Source organism: Mustelus asterias, unplaced genomic scaffold (genome assembly GCF_964213995.1).
Source record: "Mustelus asterias unplaced genomic scaffold, sMusAst1.hap1.1 HAP1_SCAFFOLD_96, whole genome shotgun sequence".
NCBI lineage: Eukaryota > Metazoa > Chordata > Chondrichthyes > Carcharhiniformes > Triakidae > Mustelus > Mustelus asterias.
The window spans coordinates 1,175,393-1,192,104 of NW_027590144.1; the positions used below are offsets into that span (position 1 = coordinate 1,175,393).

The 16,712-nt window shown below is 42.8% G+C and overlaps 1 gene segment (V, D, J or C); it reads right to left on the reverse strand.

Annotated features, from left to right (window-relative positions):
* Nucleotides 1-344: 344 nt before the first annotated feature.
* On the reverse strand, nucleotides 345-16,191 carry LOC144484235 (Ig heavy chain C region-like). The segment is given in 7 exon segments: nucleotides 345-821; nucleotides 1,325-1,633; nucleotides 2,532-2,837; nucleotides 3,805-4,113; nucleotides 14,812-14,863; nucleotides 15,639-15,961; nucleotides 16,079-16,191. Coding segments are annotated over 7 exon segments (1,737 nt in total).
* Nucleotides 16,192-16,712: the final 521 nt, after the last annotated feature.

The following is a 16,712-nucleotide window of genomic DNA, read 5'->3' on the forward strand; positions in this document are numbered from 1 at the left end:
CCCCATGTTTCTGTGTGACCCTCACTTCAGTTCCCAGTGGGTGTGGTGCAGCAGCTTAAAGCTGACATCAATGGTAAAGGCATGGACAACGAGAGAAGCAGGAACACCGAGATCTAAATTGTGTTTGTTTGTCAGAAATGTTCAAATTGTCAGATTTCTCCTCAGTGGGAGAAAAGTCGGTGAAGATATTTTGCAGAATACTGTAATGAAAGTGCTCTACTCTGTCTCTAACACAGGGTGTATCTGAGCTGGGTGCACTGGTTCAACAAGGCTTGGGCCCGAGACGTGAAAATACCTGACTCAAACCAAAGATACATAGTGGAAGTAAAATTGAAAACCAATCAATTAAGCAATTGGGTATTTCATTTATCGTTGGAGGAAAAAGATTTTATTCTTTTTATTGAAGTTTTTAATGTAACCGAGTGATTCTCATTGACATGAATTAACGGTGTCCATCAGTGCAAGGGAAATGTTCACAAAACTGGGTTTACCGCTGGATTTGTCAACTGTTCTGTTGATGATCTTCAAGGGGATGGCTTCATGTCCCACCACACAGGAGTAAGAAGCGCCGCTGGACCATTGCTCTGCTGCAATGGATAACAGACTGTACATGAAGAAGGAGCTATTGCCGTTCTCCGCGACCACCGCGGTGTTCGTGTAGTTCCCAGGATTCACCGGCTTGTCGTTGACGGTCCACTTGACGAAGATCTCTCGCGGGGAGAAACGTCTCACTAAGCAGCTGAGGGAGACGAATCTCTGAGCGGAGACTTCTTCTGCCGAGGGCAGGAGGACAGAGACGGACGGTTCCCGCGGATTTAGATCTGCAGAAAATGTAGAATAGATGTCAATAAACTGGAGAATTCTGGAGACAATGAAACTGCTGGCTAGATATCAGAAAAATGTGCTTCGCTTTCGATTTTAAATGTTTCTATTTTTGACTTCCAGCTTGGAGGAGAGTTGAACGCAATTGTTTTCTCAAATAACTCAGCGGGTTGGACTGGAAAGTTTCAGAAAGTTCACAGCACTGAATCAGGCTATTCGGCCCAACTGATCGGCTTTATTTTTGGTTTTCTGGTTTTTATGCTCCACATCAGGCTCCTCCCTCCTTATTCGATCTAAACCCAATAACATCGCCTTCAGTTCACTTTTCATTCATAAACACATCAAATTTCCCCGTACAAATATCTGCAGGGCCAGAGTCTTTAGTTAGTGGAGTTTCCACTCAGGGGACACCATTAATGCACTGAATACTGAATATTGACCAGTACACTTCCACTGGAAATAGACACAGTGACGCATTTATTGCTTCAATCTCTCAGCTCACCTGTTTCCTTGTGGATGGATTTTCTTAAAGGAGTCGGCAGATCCTGATGGCTCACCACGCAGTCAAACACAGCCGCACTCAGCCAGGCTTGTGTCGAGATGTTTAAGTTGCTGACCACGCTGTCAGGATCCACTCCTGGCATTTCGGCAATCTCTGATTTCAAATACTTCCTGTCTCGGATCCAGGACACGTTGACTCCATAAGGAGCATTTGAAATGATGCAGGTTAAGGTCACGGTCGCCTCCAGTAATACCTGTTCGATTGGCGGTGGCTGTATCGTCACTGTGGAGTCAGGGCACTGGGAAGGATCTGTGAATGAGAAATTAAAATCCACCCTAGTTCTCCTTCAGAAGCAGGACAGCAGTCTTCAGCCGAAAGGAGACGAAGTCGCCTTCGAGATATCAACCTCTAACTATCGCCTTTCAACTTCTATGGAGGATGGAAAACCAGCCTGCTCTGTGAAATTATTCTCTTTTGTTTAAGTATTGTAGCAGCGGTATCATTCTCATGAATCAGCATTGCAGCATTCCCAAACAAATATACCATCCTGAACCCAGGAAAAAAGTACTGGCCGTTGGTTTATAAATAGGGTGGATGCACTTTCCAATATTTTACCCCTATGGTGTGACCTGTGAAACAGTCCGACACACCTACTGTCTCAGGAAAAAGCTGACATCAAGACCACCATGCTCACTATATTACTTCAAAATGGAGGGGAACACTATTGCAAGGGGAGGCTGACATGGTGGTGTTGTCAATGGGCTTGTAACGTAGGGCAAGACTCTGGGGACACAGATTCGAATCTCACCATTGCAGATGGTGAAATTTGAATTTAGCAAAAATCTATGATTAAAAGTCAAATGATCATCATGAAGTCATTGTTGTAAAAGCCCAGCTGGTTCACGGATGCCCTTTAGAAAAGTAAATCTGCTGTCTTTAGCTGGCCTGGCATGCATGTGACTCCAGGTCCACAGCAATGTGATTGACACATACATGCCATAAGGGGTGGGCCACAGATGCACATCTCATGAAGAAATAACAAAAATTGCTGTTGTGATGAAATTCTGAATGGGGCACTGTCCTAATGCAGCAAACCACATGACAATAACTTGGAAGTTGTTCTGTGCTTTGTACTAACTTTAATAGATTCCTAATTTCGATTAACAGCGGAATGATTTATTTATTTTTCTCGGTTTGAGTCTCTTACCCAGAGATCCGCTGATGTTCTGGCTCTGAGTGAATCCTTGATGAGTGACCTGGCAGGTATAGACCGCTTTGCTGAACCATTCCTGAGCGGAGACTGTCAACCGACTGCTGGCCGAGAAGTTCCCGTTCACGTCACAGGCGGGAGAGGTGACAATTCCTGAATCTACGGGTTTCCCATTCTTCAGCCACTTCACCGTCATTGACTTTGGCTGGAAATCGATGATTGAACAGACGATGGTTGCAAATTTCCTGCTTCTGATTTCTTCACTGGAACTCACGGTGAGGATAACGGTTGGGGGAATGTCGCCTTCAACAAACACATGTTAGACGTTACTTGCCTAATCAATTGATAACAATTAAAATTAGTTGTAATATTTTCGAAGGGTAGCTGTCGACTTGAGAATGATATCCGTGGTTTGGTTAAATGGGCAGGGAAGTGGCGAATCGAATTCAACAGTCAGAAGTGTCACGCAATGCATTTGGGGAGGGCAAACAAAGCAAGGGGATAGTCAATAAACTGGAAGGTTGAGAGGGATTGAGGAAATGCGAGACCTTGGAATGCATTTCCACAGGACTTGTAGATGGTAGGGCAGCTAAAAGTTGATCAAGAAATCATATGGGGTTAGTTCCTCTATTATGTGCGGTATTGAGTACCAAAACAGTAATGTAATGATGGAGCTGTATAAAATGCCAGTTAGGCCACGTTTGGAGTTTGCTGTACAGTTCTGGTCACCACGTTGCAGGAATGACGTAATGACTCTGGCGAGAGATGAGGTTTACAAGAATGTTGCCAGGGCCTGAAAATTGCAGCCATGAAGCGAGATTGGATAGGCAGGGGTTGATCTCCTTAGAAAATGAGGAGGCTGAGGCGTGACGTAATTGTGGTTCACAAAATTATAAGGAAGGTAGACAGAAATAATTCATTCCCCAAGTGGAGGGTTGAATTACCACGGAGCATGGTCATTTAAAAGGTATCTGGGTCTGTATCTCAAGTGCTTTACCCTGCTAGGCTACGGCACAAGGGCTCGAAAATGGGCTAAAATGTCTGGCTAGTTTATTTGTTCTCCCTTTTGGCCAGCACAGACATGATGGGCTAAATGGCCTCATTCTGCACAGTAACGTTTCTGTTGTTTGTTTGGTTCTGAGCAACGTTTCAGTCAGTAGACACTTACCTGGATTTTGCTTAATTCAAATTTTTCAGAGTGCTACAAATCAGTTATAACTAAAGACTTATACAGTTCAATCACAGCGTCTCTGTCTTGCCCAGGTTCCACAACACTTACATTGCATTTCTATGCTCTTGACTGAGCCGCTGTGTCGAACCTCACAGTCAATTTTGGGGCATTCTCCCTCTGAGTCAGTGATGGTTAACTGGCTGCTCAGTGTGTAGGTTCCCTTCGTGTTTCTCACTGACGGGTAAGTCTTAAATCCAGTGTTAACCAGCTGTCCATTTTTCTTCCAGGTGAGACTGGTGATTTCTGGAGAGTAGTCCATCGCCAAACAGCCATAGGTGACGGAGCCGTCGGTGTTTTTTTGCTGACAGGAGGAAACCAGGCTGTAGAGAGTGGGCGGAGACGGTGCCGCTGGGAAAAAAATAGCCGAATGAAAACGTTAGACTCTTACTTGTGTTTATCAATTAATCAAACATGTTTAGACAAATATATGTTTCTATCAGATGTCGCGCTTGGGGCTAAAGGGGGGGGGGGTCAAGGGATGGGGAGTAGGCGGGAACAGGATATTGATGAGCCATGATCAAAATAAATGGCGGAACAGGCTCAAAGGGCCGAATGGCATCCTCCTGCTTCTATTTTCTATGTTTCTACATCACGATTTTTTAGAATTATGAACTTATCCTCATATTTCCCGATTAAAACCTGCATCCACCTTTGAGATTCTGTTACTTCTATCATTTAGGAATCGTCATCTCTGTAGAACATCCCTGTCTCCACCTCCATCAGACTGGAAAGAAAAAAAAACATTCTGTGCGATCGAAATGACATACCATTGCTTGGTATAATATAGAAGAGCACGATTTTCTCCATTATTTCAGCAACTATTTGTTTCTCAAACAACAGCACTTTGTGATGAAGAAGTTGCCTCTTCATTCATATCATCCACTCACCTGATGAAGGAGCAGCGCTTCGAAAGCTCGTGATTCCAAATAAACCTGACGAGTGACTTTGCTTCAAAAATACCTCCGGAATGAATACTTACAGAATGACCAGGAAACTCTAAATGTGATTACCAATTCAAATAATTGCAACATTGACTCTTGGAGGATCATGCATTAATATCAGGAGATGGCCATTCGGGCCCTGAATTCTTTTCCATCATTCAATCAGATTATGGTTGAGCTGATTATGGTGCAAGCTCCATATTCCATTTCCCGCCGATAACCCACTCTCTGCCCCTTTTCCCCGGCTCTCTGCCCTTTTCTGTGGCACTTTCACCCTTTCCCCCGGCACTCTGCACTGCCCCCCCCTCCCCCCAGCTCTCCGCCCTCTCCCCCGGCTCTCTGCTCTCTGTCCCAGCTCCCTACCCACTTCCCCAGCTCTTCGCCCTTTCCCCCGGGTCATTACCCTTTCCCCGGGCTCTTTGCCCTTTCCCCCAGCTCTCTGCCATCTGTCCCGGCTCTCTACCATTTCCGCCAGCTGTCTACCCTTTCCCGGGCTCTTTGCCATTTCTGCTAGCTCTCTGCACCTCCCCCCGGCTCTCTGCCCTCTGTCCTGGCTCTCTGCCCTTTTCCCAGTCTCTCTGCTCTTTCCCCAGACTTTCTGCCCTTTCCCCTGGCTCTCTGCTCTTTTTCCAGCCTCTCTGCTCTTTCCGCCACCTTTCTGCCCTTTCGCACGCATACTGTTCTCCCCCCGGCTCTTTGCCATTTTCCCTGGCACCGTGCCCCCAGCGATTCCCTCCAGCTCTCTGCACTCCCAGGGCAGCTCCCACATTTGAACAACAAGTATAGCTTCAGTTCTGTCTGCTCTCTCGTTGCAATCATACTCACACTGAATTAGTGAGCGTGAGTGAGAGAATGTGAGTGCGTCAGGGTGAGTGACTGAATGAGCGAGAGTGGATCAGTGATGGAAGGTGGGTAAGTGAAAATGAGTGAGTGAGTCTCTTTGAGTGAGGATGAGTGATTGAGGGTAAGTGAGTAAATAAGGGTGCATGAGAGAGGGTGTGTGAGCGAAGGTGGCTGAATGTGTGAATGAGGCCGTGTAAGTGAATGTGTGTGAGTGAAGGTGGGTGAGTGAGATTATGTGAGTGGTGGTGGGTGTGTGAGTGAGTGTGAGAGTTAGGGAGGGTGGGTGAGTGTGGGAGAGTGAGTGAAGATGTTTGAGTGAGGATGAGGGATTGAGGGTGAGTGAGTGAGTGAGTGAGTGAGGGTGGGTAAGTGGGTGTGAGTGAGAAAGGGTGAATATGAGGGTTGGTGCGTGACTGAGGCAGTGAGTGAGTGAGTGAGGGTGAGAGAGTGAGGGTGAGTGAATGTGAGTGAGCAGGTGAGGGGGAGTGAGTTAGGGTGTGTGGTTGAGGGTAAGAGAGTGAGTTAGAGTGAGAGTGTGTGAGTTAGAGTGAGTGTGTGCGAGTGAATGAGTGAGGATGGGTGAGGGTGAGTGAGTGAATATGAGTGAGTGAGGGTGTGAGGGTGAGGGAGTCAGGGCGAATGAGGATGGGTGAGTGAGGGTGAGTTAGGCTGAGGATGAATTTGTGAGGGTGAGTGATTGATGGTGAATGAGTGAGGGTGAGTGTGTGTGTTTGAGTGAGTTAGGGCGAGTGGGTGAGGGAGGATGAGTGAGGGTGAGTGAGAGTGGGTGAGTGAGTAAATGAGAGAGAGTGGATGAATGAAGATGGATGAGTGAGGGTCGGTGAATGAGTACGGGCGAGGATGAGCATTGGAGAGCGTGAGGGTGGGTGAATGAGGGAGTGGGTGAGCGAGGGTGAGTGAGGGTGAGTGGGTGAGAGTGAGTGAGCGGGATTGGGTGAGAGTAAGTGAATGAGGGTGTGTGAGTGTGTGAGGGTGAGCGAGTGTGGGTGAACATTTTCCTGATCTTTTCCTGTAGGCACGATAGTTATACAGTTTGTCCGGTTCAGTTTCTTGTCAATGGTAACCCCGGGATGTTGACAGTGGGGGATTGATTGATGGTATTGTCATTGAATGTCATGGTGTGACAGTTAGATCATTTCTTACTGGAGATGGTGATTGTCTTCATTCGTGTGGTGCAAATGTTACTTGCCACTTGTCAGCCCAAGCCTGGATGCAGTCCAAAACTTGTTTCATTGGACATGGACTATTTCATTATCTGTGGAGTCCCATTTGGTGCTGAGCATTGTGCAATCATCAGTGAACATCCCTACTTCTGACCTTGTGTTGGAAGGAGTGTCAGTAATGAAGCAGGAGAAGATTGTTTGTCCCAGAACACTCCCCTGCCGAACTCCTGCACTAACATCTGAACTGAGATGTTTGACCTCCAACAACCAATACAATCTTGCTTTGTGCTAAGTATGACTCCAAACAGAGTAGAATTTCCCCCTGATTCCCATTCACTCCAGTTTTACTCGGGCTCCTCGAGCTCATACTCGTTCACAAGCTGCCTGGATGACAAGGACAGTCACTTGAGCACGTGTGTGAGATGGAGAATGTTTGTGAGAGAGAGTTTGGGTGTATATCTGAGTGTGAGTGCGACTGTGTGTGTGTGTGTGTGTGTGCGTGAGAGAGAGAGAGAGTTTCTGTGTGTAAGAGAGTGTTTTTGTGAAAGACAGTGTATTTGTGTGAAAGAGAAATAGTCTGTGGGTGTGTGTGTGAGAGAGAGAGGGTGAATGTGTGTGTGAGAGAGAGTGTTTGATCGAGTGTGTGTTTTTGTGAAAGGGGGGAGTGTGTGTGTGACAAAGTACGTCTTTCTGTGATGGAGTGTGTGCTTATGTGAAAGGGAGTGTGTCTGCGTGAGATACAGTTGTCTGTGAAAAAGAGCGTGTTCGTGAGGGAGAGGGTATGTGTGTGGGAGAGAGTGTTGTATTCATGTGAAAGATAGTGTTTGTGAGAAGGAGGGAAAGGTGTGCTGTTGGAAAGCAAAATATGTTCAGGAGTGTGTGAAAATGTGTGTGTGATTGCGTGTGTGTGAGAGATTGTGCGCAATGTGTGTGAGGTCGGAGCAATGTGTTTGTGTGTGTGTGAGAGAGAGAGGGAGAGAGAGAGTTTTTATGTGTGCTATGTGTGTGAGAGAGAGATTTCCTGTGGTGTGTGTGTGAGACACGTGTGAGTTTGCACGTGTGTGAAGCAGTAGTATGTGCGTGCATGAGGAGAGAGTGTGTGTGAGAGAAAGGGTGTGTGTGAGAGAGAGAAGGTGTGTTTGAAGAGTTATTCTTCATGTGTGTGAGAATGTGTCTCTGTTCGAGAAAGCGTGTGTGTGCGTGTATGTGTGTGTGGAGGGGCGGGGAGAGTGTGGTTGAGTGACAAAATGAGTGCAATTTAGACACAGTGGATCAGTGAGTGTGTGTGAGATAACTGCTGAGAGAATGTGTGTCTGTGAAAGGCGGAGTGTTTAAGAGTGATGCATTGTGCAGACATGTGTGTGCATGTGTGAGAGACTGTGTGCGAGATTGCGTGGGTGTCAGAGAGAGAGTGTTTGTGAGCGAGTGCTTGAAAGCAAGAATGTGCATGTGTGAGATAATGTGTAATGGAGTGAGCGTGTGAAAGAGAGAGAGACAGGGAATATGTGCCTGTGTGAGACAATGCAAGTGCAAGTATGGGTATCAGAGAGACAGAGCATGTGAATGAGTGTGAGACAGTGAGAGTGCAGGAAGAGGCAATGTGAGAGAGATAGTGCATGTATGTGTGTGTGAGAGAGAGAGAATGTGTGCGCGAGAGTGTGAGATTGTGCTTATGTGAGATACTGTGTCTATGTGTAAGAGTGTGTGTTAGAGTGTGTGCATGAGAGAGTGTTTGTGACAGAGCAAGAATGTGAATGTGTGAGATAGTGTGTGAAACAGAGAATGAAATATGTGCGTGTGCGTGAGAGGGATGCGTGTGCAAGAGGAATTGTGAGAGAGCGTGTGTGAATAAGTGTGAGACAGCTTGAGCGTGTGTGACCAAGTATGTGTGAGACAGAGAATGCATGTGAGTGTGCGTGTAAGAGAGTGTGAGACTGTACTGATGTGAGAGTGTGTGTCTGTGTGTAAGAGAGAAAGTCCGTGGGGGTGTGCGTGTGTGAGTGCTTTTGTGTATAGGGGTATCAGACATTGATTGGGAGAGCGAAAGTATGTATGTAATTGTGTTTGAGAGAGTGTGTGTGTACGTGAGAGAGAGATGATATGTGTGGGTGCGTTAAAGAGTTCGTTTGAGAGAGAAAGTGTGAGTATGTATCTGTGTATGTGTGTGTGTGTGTGTGTGTGTGTGTGTGTGTGTGCGTGCATGTGTGCGAGAATATAAGAATGTGCATTTGTGTATTTATACGTGTGAGAGTGTCGATGTGTGTAAGTCTCTATCTGGCTGACTCAGCTTCGAATATCACTCCACACATACCCTCATCCACTCTCACAGTGAGTGACAAGTGAACACAATACGGACCGCGGGGCAAGGATTGGAAAAACATTTAAATCTTCCTCAAATCAGTCTTAATTGAATAATTTTCACTTGCTTCAATCAGGGGAACTTGTAAAAAACTCAAGAAATTCGACAGAATCCAGGACAAAGCGACCCACAAGATTACCTGCCTTAATTTACCGCATTCACTCTCTCCATCACCAACAAGCAGTGACAGCACTATGCATCACATAGAAGATGTACTGCAGCAACTCAGCAAGACTCCACTGAAAGCATTGTCTAAACCCGCTGCCTTTACATCCGAGCAGGGCAAGGAGAGCAGCACATAGGAACACTACCACCTACAAGCTCCCCTCCAAGTCAACCATCCTGACTACCACCTACAAGCTCCCCTCCAAGTCAAACATCCTGACTTGAAACAATATCTCATTTCCTTCACAGTCGCTGGGTCAAAATCCTGCGTAACAGCACGGCGAATGCCAACACCATGTGCACCACAATTATTCAAGGATACTTTATATCAATTCTTTTCCAAGGAACAATTTTAAAATTCTGGCTTTCCAAGCGACTCTAAATTGCCTTCAGAAATTAAAAATAAGATGCAAACGAATGTGTAACTGGTGTAATCAGCAAGTTTGCGGATGACACGAAGATGGCTGGACTTGCGGATAGCGAACAGCATTGTCGGGCAATACAGCAAGATATAGATAGGCTGGAAAATTGGGCGGAGAGGTGGCAGATCGAGCTTAATCCGGATAAATGCGAAATGATGCATTTTGGAAGAAATAATGTAGGGAGGAGTTATACAATAAATGGCAGAGTCATCAGGAGTATAGAAACACAGAGGGACCTAGGGGTGCAAGTCCACAAATCCTTGAAGGTGGCAACATAGGTGGAGAAGGTGGTGAAGAAGGCATATGGTATGCTTGCCTTTATAGGACGGGGTATAGAGTATAAAAGCTGGAGTCTGATGATGCAGCTGTATAGAACGCTGGTTAGGCCACATTTGGAGTACTGCGTCCAGTTCTGGTCGCCGCACTACCAGAAGGACGTGGAGGCGTTAGAGAGAGTGCAGAGAAGGTTTACCAGGATGTTGCCTGGTATGGAGGGTCTTAGCTATGAGGAGAGATTGGGTAAACTGGGGTTGTTCTCCCTGGAAAGACGGAGAATGAGGGGAGATCTAATAGAGATGTACAAGATTATGAAGGGTATAGATAGGGTGAACAGTGGGAAGCTTTTTCCCAGGTCGGAGGTGACGATCACGAGGGGTCACGGGCTCAAGGTGAGAGGGGCGAAGTATAACTCAGATATCAGAGGGATGTTTTTTACACAGAGGGTGGTGGGGGCCTGGAATGCGCTGTCGGGTAGGGTGGTGGAGGCAGGCACGCTGACATCGTTTAAGACTTACCTGGATAGTCACATGAGCAGCCTGGGAGTGGAGGGATACAAACGATTGGTCTAGTTGGACCAAGGAGCGGCACAGGCTTGGAGGGCCGAAGGGCCTGTTTCCTGTGCTGTACTGTTCTTTGTTCTTTGAATTTGACCGTCTAACTGTCCAACTAAACTGGTCAGGGACTGTTATAGTACGGAGCACAATATAGTAAATCTCCCTTTGCTTTTGCTCATCGAAAGTTCCCAAGGCCGGTACATCACTGGTTAAAAATCAACCAAATCTCCTTCTATAATCTGACGGTTCTGCTCTCTCTAACGGTCACAATGTGCTTGAGGGATCTCATTTCTGAGACGCCGAGTCAAACATCAGATCAACCTGTCACGTTTCTCACAGATACAAGTTTATTGAAGAAATAAATCAATTTTTACTCCCTGAAATACAGGGGAAGGAACCAAAAGTTTTACAGCCAGTCAGCCAGACCCTTGATGCCAACACAGTGACCACGCGCACAGAAACAGAACAGACACAAATGGTGCAACAATCGAGTTCCCAGCAGATTGATCTGTTCAATTTCATTCAAACTGTTTGATTCTAATTGATCAATGATCAACTTACAACAACAACAAAAATCAATAAACTCTTTTAAATTAAACTGATATTCATTCCAAAATTCCGTTCGACTTTTAATTATTTCTGTCTGTCTCAATTCTCGAAAACAATGTAAAAATGTAATTTCACTGAAAATGAGCACTCAAAAATAACAGATTCAGAATTGTTCAATGTCCCTAACAGAGATGCAGTGAAACAGCAACAATTAAACAAACCAAGAAACATTTACATTGAAAACCATTACCTGCTTTGATCAAATTTCTTAATTAAATGTAATCAACAAAATATTCGAGGCAAAACACTTTATCGAGCTGAGTACAGCAGAGTAAAGAAATGTTTTGCTTCTGAATTCATTTCCGATAGAATTAAATATTTTCTGAAACGGATATTTTGCACGCCAGTGCACTATCAAGGTCCTTTGTTTTGCATTAATCAGCACCAATATGATATTTTAAGTTATTGTTATTTGCCAGTCGGGTCTCCTGATAGCTGATTTGTACTCTGCAACAAAATCAGTTTTCAATCATTCCAAACTTGCTTTGTTCTGGAACATTGTTAAAGAACTAGGTTCCAATTCAGTCTTGAACAATCTTAAACAATAAATTTCAAATTACTGAATGGAAAGATTCAGGAATCTGTAATTCATTTGCTTAAATCTAATCACATTGTAATATTTTACTTTTTCACTTTTACTCCAAATGTCTTATTATAACCTACAAACGTGTTAAAATGCATACTTCCGAATTCCTTTATACTGTAACGGCCTGGCACTTTGAAATCAATAAAACTGTTTCCTCGGTTTAATAATTTAGACTATCCATCTAATTTAATTACTGAACATATTGTTTAATTGAAGAAGATCTGAATTAAGCAGTGCAAGACATAATGAGGACAATTGATTCCAATCCTCTGCAATATCGAAACATGATGCAGAATATAAGTCCAGACATTTTCTTAAGTATAATATTTAATTAGAATTAAACATGAGGTTCAGAGAGAATTAACTTTTCTATTCTGTCATTGATTCATCCTATAATTCTATCCTGTGTTCACCAGTAATGGGAGACAGGATGTTATTATTAAGTGCAGAGCAAATATTATTTTTATAACATTTGAAATATCATTGCAATATTTTTATATAAATTAATCTTTTTGAATTTCAAGCATTAACTTGTCAATCTCGAGCCAGTTTCTGTTGACAATTTACTACAATTCAAATATAATTATATGAACAATTATTTGAAGTTAGCAAATTCACCTGTCAGAAAACATGTGTTCACTGTCACATGAATTCAAACTGTTTGATTTTAATTTATCAATGGTCAAATTGCAACAACAAAATAAGCAATAACTTATTTTAAAATAAACTGATGTTCATTTCAAAACTCCCTTCGACTTTTAACTATCTCTCCCTGTCTGTCGCAAATCTCGAAAACTGGGCAAATAATGTAATTTTTCTGAAAATGAGCACATCAAATTCAGGGTAATGTAATATCCCTAACAGAGATACAGTGACACAGTAGGAATTGTAATTCATGATTTACTTCAATATGTAAGCAACAGTTGACATGAATAAAATGATTTAGCCTATATTCATTTTTTTTCCGAAACAAGTTTGTTTTACCCCTACAAGAATTTTCAAACGCAGTTTGTTTATTCATTTAGCCAAAAAACGTGTACCCGCTCAATATTACTGAGCTCAATCAATTCAGAAACGATTAAGAAATACCAAACCATTTCACAATTTTAAAATGAGATTAGTGATTAATTATCTCGCTATCCAATTCTAAATTACTTGGAAGGAATATGTGGTTGCACCTGCACAGATAGAATCTAATTATCGGATACATAAATTGCGAAATAGCAATGTCTTATTCTCCAAAACTCATATTTAAGTGAATGCGAACTTAATCAGGGAGATACCGATTAATGCAAAGTATCTTGTTATACTGAGCGCTGCTATTGAAACAGCTTGTTATCATTGAAATAGTTTCTGGAATTATCTCAAAACATTTCCAGCCTAGAAACTTTTCTGGTCATGTTAATTGTGTGCAAAGCACAGCAGAACTATTAAAGCCGATTAATGCGAAATACTAATGTAAAACAACCTTCAGTGAATATGGAGTTATGTTACCGATTAATAATAGTTTGATTTATATTAATTTTACTATCAAACTTGATAATGAGAAGTTTATGATTGCAGCAACGACTTAGTGTCCGATTGAGCGTTGTAAGACATGATTTATTTTAATTTCCAAGCGTTAGATAAAATTTATTAAAATGCTGTGATATCTTTATTTTATTTCTTCCACAACCTGCTTGTTTTCTTCCTGCAAGGATTCTCAAACTCATAGATTGCTTGCATTCAACCAGAAAACGTGTAACCGCTCAATGCCACCGGGTTTAAACAATGCAGAAACAATGCCGAAACACCAAACCATTTCACACATTTTCAACATTCAGAATGACCCAACCACAGAACCTACTCAACAGAAACACGCCAAAACACATCAATGAGGGAATGAATCCGTTTCACGGAGACGCAGCTCAATTATCCATTCAACAAAATCAGAAATATCATTGCAAGAAAATCTCAATATCGAATCCAGCAAACCAGCTCGTCACCAAATGTTTGAATGACTAAACAAGCCAGAAATCTGGAATAAGAGCAATAGCATTGCGAGGAGGTGGAATACGTCCAATAAATTAATATTGAAACTTTACCACATTCTATTCATATTCGGTCATATTTCAAACAGATTTCAAATATATTGAAACATTTGGATGATAAAAGCTGCAGCCATCAGATGCCACCAACGTTGCATATATCCCAAATTGTGAATGCAGTGGCAAACTATGTTCTGGACGAGGGGCATAAACCGTGGTTTAGTTTAAACTGCAATTATCACTTACGATTCTAAAAATACAAATACAATAAAGCCTGCCTGATTTCTGTCTGCAGGCACACACGTCAAGCAGTTTAAAACCCGCAGACTTTGTGTTCAATCACAAAGCGTGTAACAGCTCAGTGTCACCGAGTGTGAACAATGCAGAATCGCCAAACCATTTCACAAATTATACTTATTCAAAGTCACCCAGACAGACAACCTCCTCACCAGAAAAACGCATCACTGAGGGACTGAACTCCGGTTCATGCAGAAGCAGCTCAATTCCACAAACATTTGCAACAGAATCAAATTTCACATTGGCAGAAAATCTCAATTAAAAATCCAGCCAATCCGCCCATCACCAAAGTAACTAATGATTAAAATGAGCACAAAAATGACATAACAAAACCAGCATTGTGATTAAGTGGAACATGTTCATAACATTAATGCAGGAACTTTAACACATGTTGTTAATATTGGGTTAGATTTCAAACACTTGTGTAGTATGTGGTACAACTCGCAGCCACTGGATGTCACCGAGATTAAACATTGCAGAAACGCCGAACTGTTTAACGGAAGGTTGGCATATGAAGTAACCCAGCCACACAATGTCCTCAGCTGATAAACACCAAATCACAACAACCAGAGACTGAATCATTCAGCATCACCTTTTGTGAATTAACAGTAGAATTCTATAACCCCGATTTTAAGCAGAATCACATGAAACATTGTAAAGATTTTCAGCACAGAATCCAACAAACCACATTTCAGTGAACAAGTGAATTAATAAAGTCGAGAAAAAAGATAAAACAAAAACTCAAGTAAAACACTTACTAAATAAATGCATGGTTCTTACCTGCAGTCACCGTCACCATGGTCCCTTGTCCCCAGTAGCCCATGCCGTCACAGTGTCACATTCTCTAGGCTGGGTCATACAATAAACATCCAAGCAAAAACTAGACAGAAATCAACCATTAATTTTAAAATTCACAAGTCAGAGGGAAAGTAAATCACTGCATTTCATGAAAATATTATTGTATTGGTGGATACCGTTCGCTCTACATAAATAACGCTAATGTTTTATATTTCACAGAGGATCACATGAACATGTTATTGAAAACACAAACTGATAATCAAATAGTTCCCATAAATGTTCCATATTAATTTCCGCTATATGTGTAGTACTGTACATAAATAATACAGTGCTGTAAATAATGTTGGATTGTAAAACAGAGCACTAATCCAGCCTCGGTCAATTAGTGTGGAGGGATTTTTGTATTGACAGTAACTGCTGTGCCACCCCAGCCCAGGTACACAGTGAGACACAGCATGACAAATACTGCGGCAGACTGCTACTGTAAAATACAAAGATTTAATTTCACTGCTCTTTCAAAAATCTGATTCTGCCGCTACTACGAGCGAATGAGTGAGATATTTCAGCTTGACCTGGTCATTATATTTATAAAGGGGATCGGAATGCTTTTAAACCTCTGTGCAGATTTAGCATATCAGTCAACACAGATTTTCCGGGAAGATTTTCATACCTTTTCACAAACTAATATTACTTCTACACATTATTTAATTGAAGCCTCGTTTACTTTGAAAATCGTGCTGTGGTACTGATTACCAATTTGAACAATCACTTTCCATGAGGTTTTTGAATGAGGATGTCGCTGTGCTCAGCACTGTGAACCCACCGTAGTCTTTTGCACAGTAATAGATGGCGGTGTCATCAATCTTCAGCCTCGTCATTTCCAAAGAGAAGATATTGTTTGAAGTGTCTTTGGACGCAGTAAATCGATCCTTAATTGCTGGGGCGTAGTTGTTGCTTGATGAACTATAGTACCTCAGCAGCCACTCCAGCTCCTGTCCGGGAACCTGTCGGCTCCAGTGCATGAAGTAGCTGCCAAGATCGAAGCCACTTATTTTACAGGTCAGTATCAGGGAGCCTCCGAGACGCCCGGTCTCTGTCTTTGGCTGAGTCAACACAACCTCCGACTGGACACCTGTAAAAATTGATCAAAAACCGCGAGGATTAATCTTAATGAAATGATTGCTGACTCTGCAACAAAGACTGAGACAGTCACAGTGAGAGACTTGGACAATAAAAAAAAACTACTCACCGGATAAGAAAGTCAGCAACAAACTGAGAGAAATCGCCGACCTCATCTTTTTGGTAAACTGGGGGAAATGGTTGTGTCAGGAACTCAGTGAACAAACCAACTCCCGGACTGTTGGATTCCGGTCCCAGTGAGCGGCATTTAAATACCCGGCAGAAGGGGGCGGCTTTCCAGGCGCCGCCTGTTGATTCCCTGCTGGAGGCGGCGACTGGATCCAGGTCCCACCTTCCACACCCCAACAGAATGGACTTCCAGATTTACAATAGGTTCATATTAAAATGGACATTTTGTCTGTGTCGGGATGTTTGTTTGGCTGAATATGTTCATTGTATTGTCTCCATTATTTCTGATGGTGATATTGCAGTTCATCATTTCTTTATTTAAAAAAAAACTAATTCCATTCTAAATATGGTGATTTTATTACCACGCCCCTAACAAGAAGACAAATTTAAAAATGATTAAATAACATTTTCGGAAAATAAGGAGACCGTCAGTCTATTTTGTAACAATTCCGGGTCTCTGTCACATTACAATAATGAAACATCATTTATCAGAAGAATTGTTATCGATTTCTGTAACTAAATGCGGGGGATGAACAAAGTGATTCTATTTACAGTGTGGATGGCTATCACTGTAC